We start from the raw sequence: 20,468 nt of genomic DNA on the forward strand, positions 1-20,468 counted from the left end.
GCCATGGGTTAGGAGTCGCAGTAGCACCACTGATTCAGTTTCTTGTGCTTCATGGCAACTCCCCTGGAATTTTATTGCTGTGTCCTTTAGAAGTGTTACCACGTGTGGTGGATTCAAGAGGTTAAGCAGCTTTCCAACACAGTATCATTGGATACTGGGTGTGTGTGTGGAAATTTTGTTTTAACCTAAAGTGTTAGTTTCTGGGAGATGTCTCAGAGTGAGTTTATAATGTATTGCAGCATCCCTGGCCTCTACCCACTAGACGCCAGTAGCAACAACACTCACCCCTGCCCCCGAGTTGTGGCAACCAAAATTGTCTCCAGGAATTGCCGAATGTCCCCTTTGGTGCCAAACTGCCGTCCCTGGGAAACGCTGGTGTAGGGACTCATGACCAACCCCACCTCTTTGCTTAGAAGAACATTTTTTTTTTCCATCCCAGGAAAGTGGCTGAGCCTTTCCCAAAGCCTTTAATTTTTTCACCCCATGATTCAGTTCAAGTCCAGATAACGATTTTGCCTCAAGAAAGGGAAAGTGAAGAGACTGTTGTTTCCAGGTATCACTCATGACATACACCAGGCTGGAAAGTTAAGAAAAGAATTTATTGATATACTAAGAGTTAACAAAAAGTTAAGACAAAAATCCTGACACCTTTGCTAATGACTCTCCCCTGCAAAATAAATTAACATCAGTCTAAAAAGATCTGCAACCTATTGCTAGCGTTAGTTCTCCAAAAATACTAGAAGATCCACAGAATCTTTAGATGCACTTGAGCAAAAATCTGGTCCTCTAGGCACTACCTCTCCCCTCCTCCCACCCCTTTCCCCCAGAACCATTGTGGGTTTCCTGGGGGAAGCATTTCCTTTAACTGGTCCTGATTGAATATGGGGGCTGGGCTGCTGTGCTGTTTCAACAAAGATCTTAAGTTTCCCAGGGCAATAACATATTCACTTTTGTTCTCTCTCTTTTAAAAAAAGCAAACAAACAGCCACACTTTAAAGTAATTAGAAGTGGCATACATGAATAATTTGGCTTTTTTTTTAAATTAAAAAACACAAATCAAGCCAGTGATTGGCAATGGTCCAAAGCTCTGGTTCTCCCCGCTAGTTTCCCCCTAATAAAACCTCTAGGCTCAGAGCTCTCTTAGTCAGGTCAGAATCTTGAGTGTAACCAAAAACAAGGAACACTCTTTTTGGTACCAAAAAATATATATAAAAATATGCCAAATCCTCTAAAGAAGAAGATAGACTGGCCCCTTCCTATCCGTTACAAAAGCAAACAGAAAAACAGGATTGAAACACCCACTCAACATACACTGTGATGCAGTTCGCATAAGAAACCCTGCAGGATAAACAAGTCAGATGTGCGACCAATGCCTAGCCACACACACACACACACACACACACACACACACACACACACAGCAGCAAAAAAAGTACTACTTTTATTTATTGGTAAACATGACGACCAACTCTGAGCACCTGTCCAACTCTTCAGCGAAGGCTGTCACGCCTGCACATGTGTGTACACACACAAACACACACAAACATGAACCTCTTGGAGTCACAAACACCAAGAAAGACACACAACACAGCAAGAAGGCAAAGTGGCTGGGAGTAAGGTGTTTGCAGATTCAAACTTTGGGATTGAAGTAGCTGGTAAACAGAAAGGCACCTAATCAGGGTTTGGAGACCTGGCTGCTGGGGCTGTCAGATCAGCCCAGATCAGGGTCACCCTGAGGGCTTGCAGGGGAGAGCTGCTACTGGCCTGGCTCTGCAGCCTCTAAGGCAGCAAAACTTGGAGGTTATGAGCTCCTTTGAGGGGGAGGCAGCCCAGAAGAGCCCCTTTAGTCTCACCCAGGGACATCTGGGGACAGGAGGGGAGGTTGGTACCAGGGGCCCAGGGTGCTGGAACCCCTTCCTTCCAGACTGTGCAGTGCACTGGCATCTCGCCATCTCCTGCTGGGGCAGTGGAGGGGGCATTCTCCCCCTTTACTGCCCACTTTCCAGTTTCAGCCTGGCTGTCCAGGACCCCCAGTCCTCAGGTTTGCCAGGGTGGGCACCACTCCTGCTGCAGCCAGCATGGCTATCACGTACAAGAGTCGGAAGCTGCATCTGGATGCCCCTCAATGAGGTCCTGGATGTGATCTGTCCCCAAAGGCACACTGTTGAAATCGATTTGGCTATGCAAAAGCCATCTCTTCCTATTTGGCGTGGAGGGTGAGGGACTGAGGGGACTGGAGTTCTGGCAGGCCCACCCTCAGAAACCAGAGCCCACCGTGTCCACTGCACTCAGGGCTATGGGGACAACAGAAGATCCCACACCTACTGGCTGATGTTAACCGATAATTGAAGCAGAAATAAAGTTCCCTGCATTCCCACTTTTTTTTTTTTGGCATAAAGACCAGTGACCCCACTCACTGATGTACCTCTCTGCCCCAAATCAGTAATGGCAATTCTGTTGTTGGTTGGAATTGCCAAGACAGCTGCCGGACTCAGCCATCTGGGGGGAGGCAGTCGGGCTGGCAGCTCTGGCCTTTCCGAAGGCCAGGTGGGTCACTCAGATTTTGTCCCATTTCCAAAATGGTACAGGGATACAGCTTCTCAGCTGGGTAAGAGAACATGGAACCCCCAGAAGTGGGGAGGGATTGTCAGGGGAAGGTAGGTGGGAACTGTGGGAAGCACCTGCACAGCAGCTGGAAGCCAGCGGATGTCGGGAGGGGGGACCTACTGCCAGCAACTGCCCACCTCCCAGTGGATCTGGGGCAGTTTGTGGGGCCATGATTAGGACTAAGACAGTCCTTGAACAGGTTGACAGAAAGGAAGGCAGCAGCGGCCCCCGACACTCGGTTTAGGTGGAAGAGCTCTGGGATCAGCCCCCTCCCTGCCCATGCTGGACTCTTGAGTCATCTGGGGGCTGCTGTTGTTAATCTGAATCAGGGTTAGATCGCACCAACACCAACCTCTTCAGGGTTCCTGATCCCAACTGCCACACCTGTCCTCTTATATTAAGGCCACAGCCCTCATCTGTCCCGGGTGGGGGCAGGGACAGGGAGGTGGACAGTCCCCTCACCCTTGCCAGCTCAGGCATTGCTGAGGGGGGAGTTCCGACCAGAAAGGCCCCTTTCCTGCTCCCCCCACCCTTCTACACACTGAGCAGAGTCCTCCCTGGAGCAGCTCCCCAGGCCTTACCTCCCCCCAGCCCTAACACCTTCTCTTCCAGCAGCTGGGCAGAAACAGCCAAGCTGGGCCAGAAGCCCCCTCCTCTAACACCTGTGCTCTGGGAAATTGGGAGGCAAGGTGACCACCGTTGTCATCACAGGCCACGGAGGCAGTTCAAACAGCGAACATGGTCAGGCTCAAGAAACACAGGATGCTCTCGAGAAACATTTCGCTGAGCCACAGGCGGCCACCTAGACTTCCTGAGGCAAATGGAGAGCAAAGCGAAGGCCCAGAGGTAGGAACAAGGGCGAGGCCGGGTGGCAAGGCATCACGGAGCCTCCCCTGCCAAAGTGGCAGGCAGGGCTGGGTCCAGGGGAGTTCCCATCCAAGCCTGCCCTTGAAGGAGGCCACCGGCCCCTGGAGAGGGTTTGGGAGGCGGGCCATGTATCAAAGCAAAGCCAGAGGCCAGAGAGGGGAAGGTGAGACCCGGGCAGCCAGGGGGTGTCAGTAATGTCTCAGGTTGAAGAAGCCCACGCTGGTGGGAGACTCCTTCACCGTGACTGTGATGAGGTTGGCGGTGACGTCGGTGACGAAGACGTGCTCAATGAGGCTGCGGGTGGGCTTCCAGTCCTGGCTGGTTTGGACGGACACTGACAGGTTCTGTCCGGCACTGGGCAGGGAGGCCGAGTCAGGGTCCGAGTCAGAGCTGCTGTTCTCTTCGCCGGTGCTCATCTCAGACAGTGTAGCTGTCTTCCGCGCCTCTCCCGGAGTCGGGTGGCCCTCCTGCCCTGGGGCCATGCTGCCCTTGACAAAGTCCCTCTTGCTGGCAGGCGTGGGCAGGGCTGCTGCCCTGGAGGCCAGCTTCTCACTCTTGCTGGCGTCGGTGGGCAGGCCAGCCCCACTCACCGCAGTGAGGCCACCCCCGGCACCCTTCCCAGTGGCTGGGTGGGGGGCAGGGTTACCCTTGGTGGTTGTGGCATGGCGGGCGACCATGCCCAGCCCTGGTGTGCCGTTCTTGACACTCTGTAAGTCCAAGACCTGGAGGCTCAGCTCCTGGGTGGGTGCAGGCTGGGGGCCCAGGCACCCGGCAGGGACCTTGCTGCCACTGTGGACGTGTGGAGGCCCTCCTGTGCCCCCCACTTTCTGCTCCAGAGCACCACTGGGGGCCTTTGGGACTTTGCTTCCCGGGGGGCTTATCCCCAGCTCCCCCTTCTGCGTCCTCACCTTCAGGTCCAGCCCTAGGCTGCACTTGTTGGCAGTTGGGGCCCTGAGAGACAGTCTGCCAGCGGCCTGGGCCTGGCTCTGGCTCATCCGGTTCATGTAGTGCACGATGGAGCTCTGCCAGCTGATACCACCCCGGCTGGGGCTGCCGGCCATGCCCTTCATCAGGCTGGCCAAGTTCTCCGGGGTGGCCATGGTGCTGGGGCCACTGCAAGCCTCCTTGGCATGGGCCTTCAGGGCTGCCAGGCCGGCCACGGGGGCACTGAGCGGGGGGGGCAGCTTGCCGGCCGGTGCCCCTAGGTCCTTCCGGGCCGTCTTCAGCACCTTGGCCAGGCTCACGGGCCTCCGGGCCGCCTTCTGCTCTGGGGGCAGGGGCTTGCGGCCCCGCTTCTTCCGGATGGGATCCTTCAGTTCGGGCTTGGCTACCAGGATCTGGGCCTTCTTTTGAGGCACTGGGTGAGTCTCACGGCCCCGGGGGCCCCTCTTGGCATCTAAGTCGCTGTCATCCTCTTCATCTGAGGAAGATGAGGAGGACGTGGAGGAAGAGGAGGAACTGCTGGATTTGGATTTGGAGGGGGCGTCGGGTTCCTGCAACGACAAAGGGGAAGGTGTCACTTCTACAGCCTGGTCTCCAGGGGCATCAGACACCTTGGAGCCAGCCCCTCCTGTGGCTTCCAGACCCGAGAGGCAGCCAGGAGGGAGCGATCTCACTGTTTGGTTCCAGAAAGGACTGAAGAGGTCCTTATGAGGTCCCAAGAGATGCAGTTAAAAGTGAAAGAGAACAAAGAAAAATAGGTGGTTCACAAAGTGAAGCCAGAACGATGGAGGGAAACGCTCACATGCTGACAATGGACGCCGAGCTTTCCAGGGACACACGGGGAGCTCCTGGCCCTCGGCAGACACCTGGAAAAGGGAAATTCAGAGCAGCATGATTCACGTGTCTCGGAAGGGAAGGGTGAAGTGAAGCAGTGTGTGTGAGAGCTTGGTAACCTAAAGCAACCAGACATCTTGCTTCCATCTCCCCATTTCCAAAGCTGACCCCTTCAGAACCTTCCAGCACATAGGAAAACAAACCACTGCCCTCCTCATCCTCTGGGTGTCATCCCAAACACTAATTAAGCACACCTTACTATTTCTCAGGTCCCTGTGTAAGAAGTGTGCTTTAGGTAGACAGAGCCAACACCTGCTCCCGGTCGCAAAGCTCGCCTGCCCCGAACTGGGGATGATGGAATCAAACCCAGGGAGTCTGGGGCCTCCCTGCCTGGCTGGCCCCCCGCCTTGCTGATGTTCCTCAACGTACATGCCCCACATTCTCCTGCAGTAAAGCTGAATCCTCCAGCCCCACTATCCTGCTCAAAAAGAACATTTTGAAGACAAAACCAGGCCAGCGTACCCTAGCCAATAAGGCTCACGGCAGGGTTCTCCGCCTCCTGGAAGGGCAGTTTTGTAAGAAGTGACTGAGCTCCTGGCCAGTGTGTGGGTTCAGGCCCCGGGGGCAGTGCCTTCAAGAGAGAAATCACAGACACATCTAAGACTGAGGCCGGAACCCCTTCCCCATCCTGCCTCTGAGCTACTGGAAGGAGGGGCTGTGCCATGGAGCCCAGGTGTGTGTGCCCTCTTAGCTGCGCCTACCTGGCAAACCTATGAGCACCTACTGTGTACATGCTTCCTGTTTTTGTTCCCTGTAAGCCAATGGAGGTGAGAAAGTAGCAGAGTGGACGTCACAGGACCAGGAAACCAGCTTGGGGGGCTTAACCATTGCAGGGCCCTCCCCAGAGAGACAGGGCAGGAGGTGGAGAGCTGAGGTTTGCTGTTGCCCCCTGCTGGCAGAGGCTCACAGCGGCAGCCTAGAGAGAGGCAGAGTCAAGGTCTTCTGAGCAAGGGAAAGACTTGGAGGTGCCAGCTGGCCCCCTTCCCCAAAGCCCGCAACCCTCCCGCCACTGCCTTCCACTCAGCCGGCTGAGGGCCACTGCTGGGAGGGGAGCAGCCACCCACCTTAAGCTTGGAGTGCCGGCTGCAGGGGGACATCACCGTGTGCTTCCTCGGCCTGCCCCTGGGCCGCTTGCCTCTCTTCCGGTTCTGCACCTCCTTCTCGTGTTCCCTGAAGACAATCAGCAATCAGAGTCACAGACTTTCCTTCTGCCACCCTGGAACCCCGTGGTTTCAAACACCCCCAGGTAGCTTAGCACCAGTTTCCCTGCAAAAACATATCCTGTTAATTAACACATCCAAGGCAGAGGTCCAGACCCCCATCTTTGCATTAGGGTTCAGTATTATTTTTACCTCCATCTATTTCATTTACCTTTGGGTAAAGTCAAGTCACGAAATTCAAGTAAAGCTGGGAAAGGAACGGTTCCCAGTTTTCTCCGACTCCTCTTAAAACCCTGTGCGAATCCTGGCCACTTTCTGCAGGGAGATGATATTGTGGAAATTCTACAATACCACAACTAGAAGGAGGCTTTGTGCTCACGTGGTCCAACCCCCTCACTCCAAGTAAGAGAGTCCAGAGGTAGGGAGGTGAGGACCACTGCCCCCCATTCTCAGTCTTCTAATGCCCGCACAAAATCTCACGGTCGTCAGAGCACTGGGGTAACCAAGGGCTCCCGGTCCCCACACGGTCTACCCAGAGCCAGTGCCCCTGGCTCACATTTCTTTTCTGGTTTCCTCTTTCTAAGCCCTTTCTGTTCCTACACTCTGCTCTAGATGGAAGTACTGGTGACGCCTGATTCCGAGGTGGCCGGGGCTCAGGGCTCAAGGCAGGACACCATTAACCAGCTCCATGACTTGGGGTCAGGGAGCCAAGAAAGCCGCCTCTACCCACCAGCCCCAAAAGCCTCTATTCCAGGCTACCCCCGGGGAAGAGGCTCTATCTGGAGCAGTTTCCTGGTAATCAAAATGGGCAAACATCATCGCATTGAGGCCTGTAAGGTGATCTCTTAAAGAAGCCAATTAGTACAACGAGACAGAGCTCATACTCAAAGCAGCCCCAACATGTCTCCTAAAAGTAGAGGAGTCTCCGCTGACACATTAACCTGTACCCGTGAGCTCTGAACCTGAGACTTCCCCTTACAGTCAAAGGTCACATCCCCACACCAAGCAAATCACCACCAGTTCCTAGTTCCCAGGGGGATCTCTGGGGTGGACAGGAAGACAGAGCACCCACTTTCCCAGTTTTCTCTCCCCCGTGATGTAAACCAGACCACCCCATGGCTCTTTGTAACTGCTGCATCTATCTCTCTGGTATTTGCTAACCTCAGTTCCTGTCTGCTGTGCTGTAAGTAAAAGTGACGTTAAGGACACACACTCTCTCGACGGTCAGGACACTGTCTTACAGAGAAAAGTATCAGCTCCCACCCTCTGCGACTTACAGGACCTGAGTTATGGAGTAAACAGCAGACAGCTTGCTCATAAGCTTCTTCAAAGGTACTGAGGCAAGCATATGCTCGATGTATTTTCTCTCACCCCCCCCCCACCAAAATCTATCTCTATTTTTCCCCATTGCTCTGGCCCTTCTGAGAAGACCCAAAATGTCCTGCTATAGTAAAAAAAAGTGGACACAGCTTGAGCTACCAGAGAACAGCTGGCCGGATCGACCCCGTCTGGGAAAGATTTTGAGCACCTAATTTATCAGCCTCTATCAACAGGGCAATCCCCACACCTTGCCCCCACCAGCCTGCTCTGGAATAGCATTCCCTGGAACCTTATGCCATCACATGCCCCTCACCACCCTTTCCCCTGAGTATCTCAAAGAGGTCTCTTTTAACCCAAGTCTCCTACCTAAAAACAGATATGACATCTAGAATTACAGAAGTAAATTCAGCCCGAGACTGGTAAAGGGGCCCCCGTGGTGCTCACTTGGTGCTGTTTTGCAGCAGAGAAAAATAAATGTGTTGTTCTTGGTCAGACACACCACAGTAGGCATAGCTTTCTGCTGTGTGTCCCAGCTCCCTCTCTGAGCCTTCTCTTGTTCAATGGCACCCACAAGGAGGACTGGGAGGCCAGGTCTGCAATTTTTACGGCAAACCTGCCATCCTTGTTTTTAACCAGTGCTATTTGCAAACTAGTCAACAGAAAAGGCCAAGAAGAGAAGCCAGAACTTTTCACGAAGGAACCAAGAAGGTTCATTTTGGCAAATCTGGCTGTCACAAAGACCAAAAGCAGCACTTACTCAGTGACTCCCAAGGTCTGGGCACAGTGCTGGCCAGCCGAGGGAAGGTGGGGAGAGGACTCATCTGGGACCTCAAACCACAGCCCAAGCCTGGGACTCCTGGAGCGCCATCACTGCCCTGTACGACTGTGTGACAGGCCAGGGTCCCCCCAACAGTCTCCCCCTCCCACAGGTCTGTTAACTTTCTCACTTCTTCTGGAAAGCCAAGAGCAGCCTCGGGTCCAGGATATTTTCCTCTGGCTCCCAGCTGTTGTGTCTGGAAAAGCAAAGAACAGGGCATCTTAAAGCACTAGGCACTGACCAGCCACTTCAGAAACAAGCCCAAGTGGGGTTGCGCCATTGCTCTCCGATCCCTGTTGGCAGCCAGGGCATCGGGGTGCTGGGGAGAGTCCCGAAAGGTCTCACCCATGCCCAGGACGAGCTCCTGGACACCAAACTCTTGAAGCCAACACCGTGTCCTCAAACTCAAAGGGAAACCACAACCTCAACCCCCAATTAACACCCGGCCTCAGGAGGACTCTACAGCCTCCCTCTGGAGGAAAACAAATCCCAATAAAATGGAAAGTTGCAGAGAGGGAAGACCCCAAACCCTGGTCCGGAGCCAGGGAGGGAAGGGAAGGCTCCTTCAGGATGCAGGGAGAAGGAGGCCTAGGGGCACAGAAACGCAGCCCAAAGACGTTGCTGTCGCCCAGGCCTACGCGGGCCAGGAACCCGGAGAGTTAAGCAAAGAAAGAAAAGTGGGGTCCGGGAAGAAAGGGGAACTGGGTCTGCGCGATTCTCTGTAAATAGAGCCCCTTCCGGGATGCCAAGTCCCCTCCCATCCATTAAAAGAAAAAAAAAAAAAAAAGGAGTCCTACATCCATGAATAGAAAGCTCAGGTTACAGCGGGGAAAATACGGACTAGAGTAGGGGGGCTCGCGTCCCGCAGGGAGGGCTGAGGCGGGCGGGGGCGCATGCAACAAATGGGCGCGGGAGGAACGCGCGGCGCCGGAGGGGCGCGGGCCAGGCGCGGGGAGAGGCGGCCGGGGCGCCGGGAGCGGAGCTGGGCGGGCTGGAAGGGGAGGCCGCCCAGCCCTGCGACCCGCGGGCTTGTAAACAAAGGGCACCCTGCGCAGGCTGTGTGCCCCCTCCCGCCAAGCCCGAGGAGCCCGCGGAGCCCCCACAAACTTCCCGCCCGGCGCGCGACGCCCCCCGACGGCGCGGCCGAGGAACCCCACGCCGCCCCCCCTTCACACCGAGGTGGCGCGGGCGGGAAGGCGGGCGCCGCATTGTTGGGGACTCACTTGGAGGACCAGCCACGCCACTTGACCAGGTACTCCAGCTTGCCCTGCAGGGAGAGAAGAGGCGCGTGAGCCGGGGTGGGCGGGCGCGGGTGGGCACGGGCCGGGCCGCACGCACCTTGCGGAGCCGCTTGCTCAGGATGCACTCGGCGGCGAAGACCTGCTCTCCCACGCTGCTCAGCTCCTCCATGCTGCCCCGCCCAGACCGCGGCACCCGCCGCTCCCCGCACAGCCACCGCCGCCGCGCGCCCTCCCGGCCGCACACAAAGCACCGCCCCCGCCCCGCGCAGGCCCGCCCCGCGCACGCGCAACGCTTCCGCGCCCCGCGCGCCCCAGCCCGCCACCAGCCCGTGCGGGCCGCCCTGTTCCGGCATGGGCCAATGAGCGCAAGGGGGCGGTGCCTGGGGGCGGTGCGCGCATTGTTCACGGCGGGACCAGCTTCGCGCCCCGGGCGGGGGTCCGGCGCGCCTGGTCTGGGTGGGTTGGGGCCGCGGGCAGCGCGCGTGGGTCAGCAGAGCGCGGGCGGGTCCCTCGCGGGGAAGAAGGAGGCGCCTTGCCTCTTCGGACCTGGCGATCAGCAGTCGAGTCCCGCTTGGTCTCCGGGGTGCGCCTGGCCTCCTCCGAACTTCGTTTTCCGGGCAAAAAGCCATTGTTCTGCCCCGAAGCGGGGGGAAGTTGGGACGCGGCGAGGCGGCCGCTTCCTGCCTCTGTCCCCGAGGGGCGCTGCTTGGGGCGCGGAGGGCCCAGGCGCCCTCCGCATTTTTGAACTTGGTCTCCTTTGGTCTCGGGCAGTCGTACTATTTTGCGTGGGAGCAAAACGGGCTGGGGCGGGGGCGGGGAAGGAATGGAAGACAAAGTGCTGGGGGAGGAGGTGAGCGGCAAAAACGGAGCAGCCCAGCTTTTTATCTCAAAGGCGAGAGAGGAAAATGCATCTGGTGGAAATGAACGGCTCTTCGTTCTTTAAGTTGTGAAGAGTGGCACCCAACCCCCAAGTTTTAGGGCGCACGTAGGGGGAAAAGCAACTGCACCTTTTAAAAATTTATTTCATGATTTTAAGGAAATGAATGTGGAGGAGATGGGATCGGGATTTGAGGACATGGTTCTAACCTAGGACCAAGTCGTTAATGGGCCCGCTAGGATTTGGCAGTCCATGTCCTTTGGATCAATTGCATGCGGCAGAGAGGAGACTGGACCGGGTTTAGAGAAGGCGGTGGGCTGGAGTCCGGTGGGGTCATCTTCGGCAGCCACCCTTAACGCTGTTCAGATCGATATTCCGTGAGCAACTCTTCCCTTAAATCATTTAGATCTTGAATCAGAGCAAGTCAAACTAGTAATAAAGGGGATATACGTTAGCACTTTTTTTTCGTATCAGTACAGTTTAACTCAAAATTCATTTTCTGGCTTTGTTTTTCCCTTGGACACAGCTGCAAAGTACTCTATGGGTTGAGTACGTCAAAAAGTCGTTTCTTGTTGCAGGAAACTGTCTCAATGTAATTTTGATCATTAAAACCATATTTATAAAGGATTCTGCAGGAGAAATGTATTTTTGTTGTTGTTTTAATAGGAAAGGCCTACTGTAGAAAATATGGAACTTCAGGAGCCCATCTTTCAATTTCTGGCATGTTCTTCAGTTTATTTGGTTAAATAGGTTACGTTCATACGATATCCTGGAGAGAACTTGAGTAACATTTGCAAACTCAGATATTATTTGCAAAGGAGGTGGGAAGAAGGAAGATTGCTTTTGGTGGGGGGTTGATTGCTTACTTGGGGGGGGCTGCAGCCCAGAATACCTGTTTTGGGATAAAACCTGCACTCCTGGGGTAGAGAGAACTGCGTACAATCTCTCTACAGCTCTTTTTGTATCCTCATCTTGTGGAGCCAGGCAGTAAATTGTGGAGCTGAGGCCAAAGGTGTATTTATTGTAATCCTACAAATAGCTGGATCAGTTGCAACTCAATTTCCTTGCAGAATTCATCTTGGGTGTGAGGTTTTTGCCCTGGAGGTTTCCAGTTTCCTCTTGATGATATATGTTATCCTGGGATACTTGCTTAATTTTTTTTTTTTTTTAAAGAAAAGAAAGCTTAAAAAAGAGAATGTTTTCTTTCCCTAAGAAATAAGTTTGTCCAGAATGTGATCCTAACTCATTGGGGGAAAAAAATCAATTTCTTGGAAGGTTTAATACATACATTGTCTATCCAACTGGGGATGCCCAGTTTGGGTAAAATAACGTTTAGATAATTTATTGGGAGAAACAAATATGACCTATTTGACTATAATTAAATTATCAAAGTTTTGTGATCCAAAGTTTGTGAAGTGCTCCTTAAAAGCAAAACCGGAAGTTGGCAGAATTGAGGAATGATTCCAGCTAATCCAATTGTGTCAAAACATGGGTTTGGGCCAAAGCTGATTCTGTTTTGACTGTCACATTTAAGAATTATTAAGACAAATTAGAACTAATTATTTTCTTATTCATTCAACAAATGGTTCCTCAGCATTTGCTGTCATCTAGACATGAGTGGATATAGTGCAGAGTCTGTAACAGCGCTGTCTAGTAGAAGTTTCAGAGAGGATGGAAATGCCTTATGTCCATGCGCTTCAGTGTGTCAGCCGCCAGCCATCTGTGGCTAGTGAACACTTGAAATGTGCTGCTGAGGAATTACTTTTTAATTTAATTTAATTTTAAATAATTTAAATTTAAATAGCCACGTGTAGCTAGTGGTTAAGTACTGGGCAATACAAGTCCTTAGGAATGCAAGGACTATACTTTAGACATTTTCAATGAAAGTAATGCAATTATTGATACTTAAGTTAATCCTGGAACATGAATAGTTTATCTACATTTCCATTTATACTTTACTGTTTATGAGAATGTTTAAAACATGTACAAAAAAGATATTAAAAAATACAGGCATACAGGCAAACATAAGTACTCTGTTTAATGCCACTTTCTTTCTGTGCAAGTGACAGTGCCAGTGACAAATATTAAGTAATTAATGTCTGAAATACCACCAAGAAAGGTTAAATATTTTCATGCTGCTCTTGTGGATCCGAAAGCAAAGATACCGAGACAAGAAATGAATGATGTGACGGTATTATTCTCAAGTCAATGGAAAAGTCAGAAATTGAGATGAAGCCAATAGCCTGGATCTGTCAGCTTTGGCAGTTAAAACTAAATAACACTGGCTACATCTTACAAAACAGTTTCAGGCCAGCTCTTAGTTTTTTTTACAAATACTGTCTCATTGCCGTAATCAGAGTTGGTTAAAAGGAGTAACTAACACCATCCACACTGGACACACGCTCAATGGTCTGCATGGGATAAACTCAGGATGTATAATACATTGCACAAACTTGAATATTTAATGTGATGATTTGTCCCCCAACCAGGTCCGCTCACATTTGCAAGCCTGAGGTATAACTTACAGGCTAGCTGTGTTATGTGATGCTGACTCTGTATATGCAATGGATAAATGTTATACATACGTGACACACAGTGTTTATGTATCAGAACTCAAGTAAAAATAAGCACAGTTAGGGCCCTTGCAGAAGTTCTCAAGCTTTCAGTTTGCCTAAGTATCCCCTGGGCACACAATGCAAATATTGAACCCTGGGCCCCACCCCAGACATTCTGACCCAGGAGACCCCCCCGAGGCCGTCTGCAGCTCACACTGTTTAGAACACTTCTTACAAAGGGCAGCCTGTCCCAGCCCTCATTTTACAGATGAGGGCAAGGAATCGTAAATTGCTTCAAGTCCTGAGGCTGTGGAGCCTGTTCCTGCCATTCCCCACTTGTGCCTGGTGGGGGCGGGCAGGCTACGTCTGGAAGTAGTGAGGTAGCCTGCACGCAGTACCCTCCAGGGCTGCACGAGGCCCGCCCCAGGCCGCCTAGCCTATTGCATGGCCCCTAAACATATGCACAGACTGGACCCCCCTTGGATCCTGGGGGCTGGGGAGGTTAAGGAACGCTGTTGTAGGAGGTAGGGAACGACAATTAACCAACTCCTTTGCGATGTTGCTTTGGAGACCAGACCACAGCCCCCTATGAGAGACCTCTGTTGTAGAAGGCTTTTATTTTAAAGAGTGTCGTTTATTAATTTTGCAATCATATCAGTCCATGATTCCAATTTCTTACTATTAGAAACAGTGCAGTGACGAACATCTTTATTTTTTTTCTTAATTGGAGTATAGTTGATTTTTGATGTTGTGTTAGTTTCTGGTATACAGCAAAGTGACTCCTTTATACATATATGTATATATACACACACATATATATAAATACATTCTTTTTCAGATTCTTTTCCATTATAGTTTATTACAAGATATTGAATATAGTTCCCTGGGCTATACAGTAGGACCTTGTTGTTTATCTATTTTATATAGAGTAGTTTGTATCTGCTAATCCCAAACTTCTAATTTATCCCTGACCCCCCTTTCCCCTTTGGTAACCATAAGTTTGTTTTCTATGTTTGTGAGTCTCTTCTGTTTTGTAAATAAGTTCATTATATTATTTTCTTAGATTCCACATATAAGTGATATCATATGATATTTGTCTTTCTCTATATGACTTACTTCACTTAGTATGATAATCTCTAGGTCCATCCTTGTTGCTGCAGATGGCATTATTTCCTTCTTTTTTATGGCTGAGTAATATTCCATTGTGTATATAAACCACATCTTCTTTATCTGTTCCTCTGTCGGTGGACATTCAGGTTGCTTCCATGTCTTGGCTACTGTAAATAGTGCTGCTATGAACATTGGGATACATGTATGTTTTTGAATTAGAGTTTTCTCCGGATATATGCCCAGTAGTGGGATTGCTGGGTCCCATGGTAACTCTATTTCTAGTTTTTTAAGGAACCTCCATACTGTTGTCCATAGTGGCTGCACCATTTTACGTTCCCAGCAACAGTGTAGGAGGGTTCCTTCTTCTCCACACTCTTTCCAGCATTTATTATTTGTAGACTCTTTTTGTTTTGGCTATGTTTGGTCTTCGTTGCTGCGCGCGGGCTTTCTCTAGTTGCGGCGAGCGGGGGCTACTCTTCGTTGCGGTGTGCGGTCTTTTCATTGCCGTGGCTTCTCTTGTTGCAGAGCACAGGCTCTAGGCGCGTGGGCTCCGGTAGTTGTAGCACGCAAGCTCAGTAGTTGCAGCTCACGGGCTTAGTTGCTTTGTGGCATGTGGGATCTTCCCAGACCAGGGATTGGCAGGCGGATTCTTAACCACTGCGCCACCGGGGAAGTCCCTATTTGTAGAGTTTTTGAGGATGACCATTCTGACGGGTCGAACATTTTTTTTTTTTGGCTGCACCGTGTGGCTTGTGGGATCTTAATTCCCAGACCAGGGATCGAACCTGGGCCCTCTGCCATGAAAGCGTGGAGTGCTAACCACTGGACTGCCAGGGAATTCCCTGGTTGAATATCTTTATCTTTGCATGTGCAAGGTGCTGGCACATCTCTGGAACAGCATGTATTGTACTGATGCTGTATTGAAGGGCAATGGGTCTACTTTTTTTTTTGTTGGCTATTGCCAAAGTGTCCCCCAGGGATCGACACTGATTTAGACTCCCACCCCAGGTAGATGGGGTTGCCTCTGTCCCCGAATTCTCAGCAACTCTAGGAGGTATAAGTCCATCTAGGGCATTTCTGAAAGTATTTGATGCTTAGCTGGTTTCAGTGGTATTCTAACACAAATTAGTCACGTCTGTTACACATCCCACATCTGCTTTTTTTCAAACCTTTGCCTGGTGCGGGATTGTTAGAGTGTAAAAATGATTTTATGAGTGCAGTTTTCCAGTGTGAAATATCATACATTATTTTCTCAAATTTAACAATAAGTTACACTTAACAAAGTTTTAAAATTTAGGGTGAAGTCCTTATTTAAAAACCAATAATTAGCTTGGGGATTCAAAGCAGTAAACAAATACACATCGTGAGTTTGCTAATTGTTCTCCCCGGATGCTAAAGGCGATCTTGAGCATCCTCTATAAATCCTGTGGGCACCATCGATAAACCCAGCGGTTTCAGGAGTGATGGACCTGAGAACTGGGTTGCAAATCCCCCTGTGAATCAAATGCATGCTCTTGTTTACTCCCTTCATTTGCTGGGTTACTTCTTGTCTAAAAGAACCCAAACAAAGAAATGTCTGTCGCTCAGGTCACATGAAACAAGAGATTTTCATTACCCTCTTTAATCCTGCTGCTTTGGTGAGATAGTACGAAGATAAGTCCAAAGGACACATTTTCTTTTAAAAAGTCATTTTCCTGCTTCTTGTTGGCAAAAATCTCAGTGATAATCAGAGGAACTGCATTTGGAGGCAAGGAATGTTAGAACCAAAAGGCACCGTGAAAATTCCGCTTTGCAGGTGAGCACAGGGTGGTCCAGAGGACGGCGGGAATGTGTAGTTTGACATGTCCAAGGCTGGGCCCCTGCTCATGCCGGGCAGCACCTTGCCAGCCCCCCAACCTCCAGCTCTGCTCCTCCATCACCATAGGCCTTTGTGGCTCTTAACTGAGCAAGGAGAGTGGGACATGCCCCGGGTGCCAAAAGGTTCAGATGGATACTGAAAAAACTCCCTCCCCTCCTGTCCCCAGCAGTCTAGTTCTCCACTCTGGAAGCAACAAACTCAACCCCTTCCTAGGTTTTCTTCCAGGGCCTTTCTGTGCCTGAACCAGCAAGGATGCGTGGAGCGTTTTCTCCTGGTGCACCCTCCCGCTGGTTTCTTCTGGTCACACAAATGGTAGTGCACTAAGGCTGTTCTGCCTGCTGCTTTTTTTCCTCTTAGTTGTATGGCTCGAAGGTTGCTCCCCAACAAGTGGATAGACCTACCTTGCTCCTTTGAATCTCTCCATGATATTCTGTACTTGCTGTATGGTAGTTTATATAAATAGATCCTGATTGACAGACGGTGAGTTGTTCCAATGTTTAGCTCTTGCTGCAAAGAGTAACATTTGTTTAAAAAATCAAGTTTTTCTGTTCTCTGGACTGTGAGAGGGATGCAGGCCTGCAGCAGAAGTGTCCATGATGACTGCAGAAACAAAACACTGGTTGAAATGCTGTTAATCTAATCACGATGCACGGCCAGGTGCTGGAGCCCGGCTCCTTTGGCTGGGCATGTCCTCACAGGTTCTGTGAGCATCTGAAATAACTCCCAGTTATTTCAGATGACAGTGGTGACCACTGTCTTTTGAGGTATTTTCATAGAATATTCCTCTTCGGGGCTGAAATCTTCTATTATACACGTTCTGGCTATGTAAGTGAAAGGGGCTGCTGTCGACATCACCATTTCATATTTCTTGGGGTTTAGTACAAGTTGCATCCTGCAGTCGCTGCTTTTTAGAGTCTCATGTCTTAGTGTGAATGCTGCTGATGGGAGCACGTGTCCCAGAATGAATGGCACCTCAATGTACCCACGACTTCAGTAGACAGAGTTGGACAAGATAGTGAGGGTGCATCCAGATAGGAATTCGCAAGGTGAATTTTGGGTTCAGAGGTGGTCATGAGACCATGCACACAGCAAATATTTTTTAGTGGCTCTTTTGGCCTGGCACTGTGTTAGGCTACCCTGTAAGAGTGAGGAACAGGGCTGGCAGGGACCCCAGCCAGCAGTGACAACAGAGCAGGGCCCACAGCCTCATTTGGGGGGTGGATTGTATCAGGTAGGATCCTCCAGAGAAACACCGATATAGAAATGCCAATACCTAAAGAGATGTATTGCAGGGAATTGGCTTATGCCATTGTGGGCTGCCTGGCAAATTGGAAATCTTAAGGCAGGCCATCAGGAAGGGCAGGCTGGAATTCATGTTCACAGGCAAGATTTCTTCTTCCTCAGGGAAACCTCAGTTCTCTTCTTAAGGTCTTTCAACTGATTGGATGAGACCCACACAGATTATCCAGGAAAATCTCCTTTACCTCTAGTCAACGGATTGTAGACAAATACTGTTGCAGAAACACCTAGTGTTTGTTTGAGCAACTGGGGGCAATAACCCAGCCAGGTGGACACATAAGATCTCCAAGGTAGTATGTTATTATGTGAAAAATCTAAGCATGGAGCAATATTGTATGAGTTTCCTAGAGCTGCCATATAAGCTACCACAAGCTTGATGACTTAATAGAAATTTATTGTCTCAAGGTTCTGAGGGCCAGAAGTCTGAAATCAAGGTGTCAGCAGGGCCAAGCTCCCTTTGAAGGCTCTGGGGAAAAATCCTTTCTTGCTGCTATTAGCTTCTGCAGGTGGTTGCCTGCAGTCCTTAGCATCCCTTGGCACAGAGACCATTCCATTCTCCTCCTCTATCTTCACATGGACTCCTTCCCTGTCTCTCTTCTGTCTCTCTGTGTCTCAAGCCTCCCTCTCCTTTCTCTTATAAAGACATTTTAAATCTTCTAAGTCCAGTCATTGGTTGTAGGGCCCACCCTAAGTGCAGGATGCTCTTATCTTGACATCCTTAACTTAATCACATCTGCAAAGACCCTATTTCCAAATAAGGTCACGTTCACAGGTACTGGGGGTTAGGACTTGGACATGTCTATGTGGGGGCCATTATTTAGCCCTCTACAAATATATATGATATTACTTCTGTTGTGCAACCAAAAGGAATTTGTGTGTTGGTGCATGTACACAAATCTTTTGAGAGGATACTCAAGACATGCATAACAGTGGTTACTTTTGGGGGGCAGTGAAGAGGTGTTTTTTTTTTTTAAGATTTATTATTTATTTATTTAATTATTTTTGGCTGTGTTGGGTCTTAGTTGTGGCACGTGGGATCTTCGTTGAGGCATGCAGGATCTTTCGCTGTGGCGTGCGGGCTTCTCTCTTGTTGTGGTGTGCGGGTTTTCTCTTCTCTAGTTGTGGTTTGCAGGCTCCAGGGTGTGTGGACTCTGTAGTTTGCAGCACTCAGGCTCAGTAGTTGTGGCACTCGGGCTTAGTTGCCCTGCGGCATGTGGGATCTTAGTTCCCTGACCAGGGATTGAATCTGCGTCCCCTGCATTGTAAGGTGGATTCTTTACCACTGGACCACCAGGGAAGTCTCTGAAGAGGTTTTTAATGATCAGTTTATGACCTTGTGAATATTTGAAAAATTTTACCTTGTGCATGTATAAATTTATATAAAATACTGTTTCCTGAGTTATCTAGCTTTTAAGCTCACGGATTACTTTGATCTTTGTTATAGTTTAATGTGTTTTTTAAAACTCAAATTTTATAAAAATTTTCTATAATAAAAATATTCAGGCCCTAGTCTCCCCTCAGTATATTCTGATTTCTTTATTGTGGAGAAATATTAAAGAAGATTTAAATAAAAAAGACTGTCGGGAATTCCCTGGCGGTCCAGTGGTTAGGACTCTGTGCTTTCCCTGCTGAGGGTGCGGGTTCGATCCCTGGTCGGGGAAATAAGATCCCTTAAGCCGTTATGCGTGGCCAAAAGAAAGACTGTTTATGAGCTGGAAGATTTGCTATTTTTAAGATGTCAACATCCCCAACTCGATCTAAGGATTTAACACACTCGCAATCAAAATCTCAGCATACTTAAAAAAAAAGAAATTGACAAGCTAATTCTAAAAGGACCTGGAATCATCAAGACAATCTCAAGGGACTTCCCCTGTGGTCCTGTGGTTAAGAATCTGTCTTGCAATGCAGGAGACACTGGTTTGATCCCTGGTCGGGGAACTAAGATCCCACATGCCGCAGGGCAACTGAGCCCGTGAGCCACAACTACTGAGCCCGCAATCTTTGGAGACCGCGCACCACAACTAGAGAGACGCCCGCATACTGCAACGAAGGGTCTGTGTGCCACAACTAAGACCTGATGCAGCCAAAAGTAAATAAATAAATATTAAAAAAAAAAAAGACAATCTCAAAAAGAACAAGGTAGGAGGACTCACAATTCAAAGTCTGGCTAGTTCACTGCTGTGGCCCCACTGTGTAGAGAGGGCTCAGGCACAAAAGACACTCAAAAACTTGTTGAATGAATGAAGAAGGTACTTCCTGCCACTCAAAGGTAAAGATGGCCAGGGAAGGACTTGGGTACAGTGGGGCTGCGGCAGGAGAGACTTAGAGGCCAGGGCTCATCCACGGGCTTGGTGGAGTTTGCCTCAGACCACCTGCCGGAGAGACAGCAGCAGATTGGAGCTGACTTCTGATGCTTTACTACATGCGGGACACATATCAACCTCATCCTCATCCTCACGTGGAGGAGACAAAGACCAGGTACAGGGTCCACGGCTGAGACAGTGGTATGAGCAGTTTATGTACTGCCATGGGACCTGCAAAAGGATGGCAGGTGCAGTGTGTACCAGGGGACAGTGTGTACCAGGGATAGTATGTACCAGGGGACTATTCACCATGGGGCACTGTGTACCAGGGGATGACATGACCCAGGGGCAGTGTGTACCAGGGGACAGCATGTACAAGGGGACAGTATGTACTAGGGACAATGTGTATGGGGTGACAGTACATGCCAGCCTGCAGCCCAGCCCATTTACTTTGTAGCGACATTAGCATAATTTCCTTCTGATCAAAGTTTATCACTCTTTCTGGTTTGAAAAATCCCATGAAAACATTCAAACATTTTTATGACTCTGACATGAATTGCCAAAATGTCCACGGAAAGAATTACCCCAACTTCCCGCATTCCCCAGGTGTACACAACC

The 20,468-nt window shown here is 50.1% G+C and overlaps 2 protein-coding genes across 3 annotated transcripts in view; both read right to left on the minus strand.

Moving 5' to 3' along the window:
- Positions 1-506: 506 nt before the first annotated feature.
- Positions 507-10,219, minus strand: CBX2 (chromobox 2). Of its 2 annotated transcripts, XM_079904776.1 has the most exons (5): positions 9,946-10,219; positions 9,831-9,874; positions 8,738-8,803; positions 6,375-6,480; positions 507-4,967 (listed from the first exon to the last, which is right to left on the minus strand). In XM_079904776.1, exons 1-5 carry the CDS (start codon positions 10,015-10,017, stop codon positions 3,663-3,665), a joined length of 1,593 nt encoding a protein of 530 aa, XP_079760902.1. In that variant the 5' UTR covers positions 10,018-10,219; the 3' UTR covers positions 507-3,662. The 2 variants fall into 2 exon arrangements, with proteins under 2 accessions (XP_079760902.1, XP_079760903.1); XM_079904777.1 differs by lacking the exons at positions 9,831-9,874; positions 9,946-10,219 and adding an exon at positions 6,682-6,785 and having other exon boundaries at positions 8,738-8,752.
- A 31-nt stretch (positions 10,220-10,250) lies between these two features.
- The window catches only part of ENPP7 (ectonucleotide pyrophosphatase/phosphodiesterase 7), a gene marked incomplete at both ends in the record, with an annotated part of 44,681 nt that continues 34,463 nt past the window's right edge, over positions 10,251-20,468 (minus strand). The window contains one exon of the mRNA XM_079905238.1: positions 10,251-10,624. Within this exon, the coding sequence (XP_079761364.1) occupies positions 10,251-10,624 (374 nt within the window). The remainder of the gene's footprint in view (positions 10,625-20,468) is intronic.

This window comes from Stenella coeruleoalba (assembly GCF_951394435.1).
Source record: "Stenella coeruleoalba genome assembly, chromosome: 19".
NCBI classification, from domain to species: Eukaryota; Metazoa; Chordata; class Mammalia; order Artiodactyla; family Delphinidae; genus Stenella; species Stenella coeruleoalba.

Coding starts and splice junctions, on each gene's coding strand:
- CBX2 (XM_079904776.1), bottom strand. CDS start 10,017: ATGGAGGAGCTGAGCAGCGTGGGAGAGCAGGTCTTCGCCGCCGAGTGC. Junction 8,804..9,830: donor TGGCGTGGCTGGTCCTCCAA/GTGAGTCCCCAA, acceptor TTGCTTTTCCAG/ACACAACAGCTGGGAGCCAG. Junction 4,968..6,374: donor GCCGGCACTCCAAGCTTAAG/GTGGGTGGCTGC, acceptor TTGTCGTTGCAG/GAACCCGACGCCCCCTCCAA.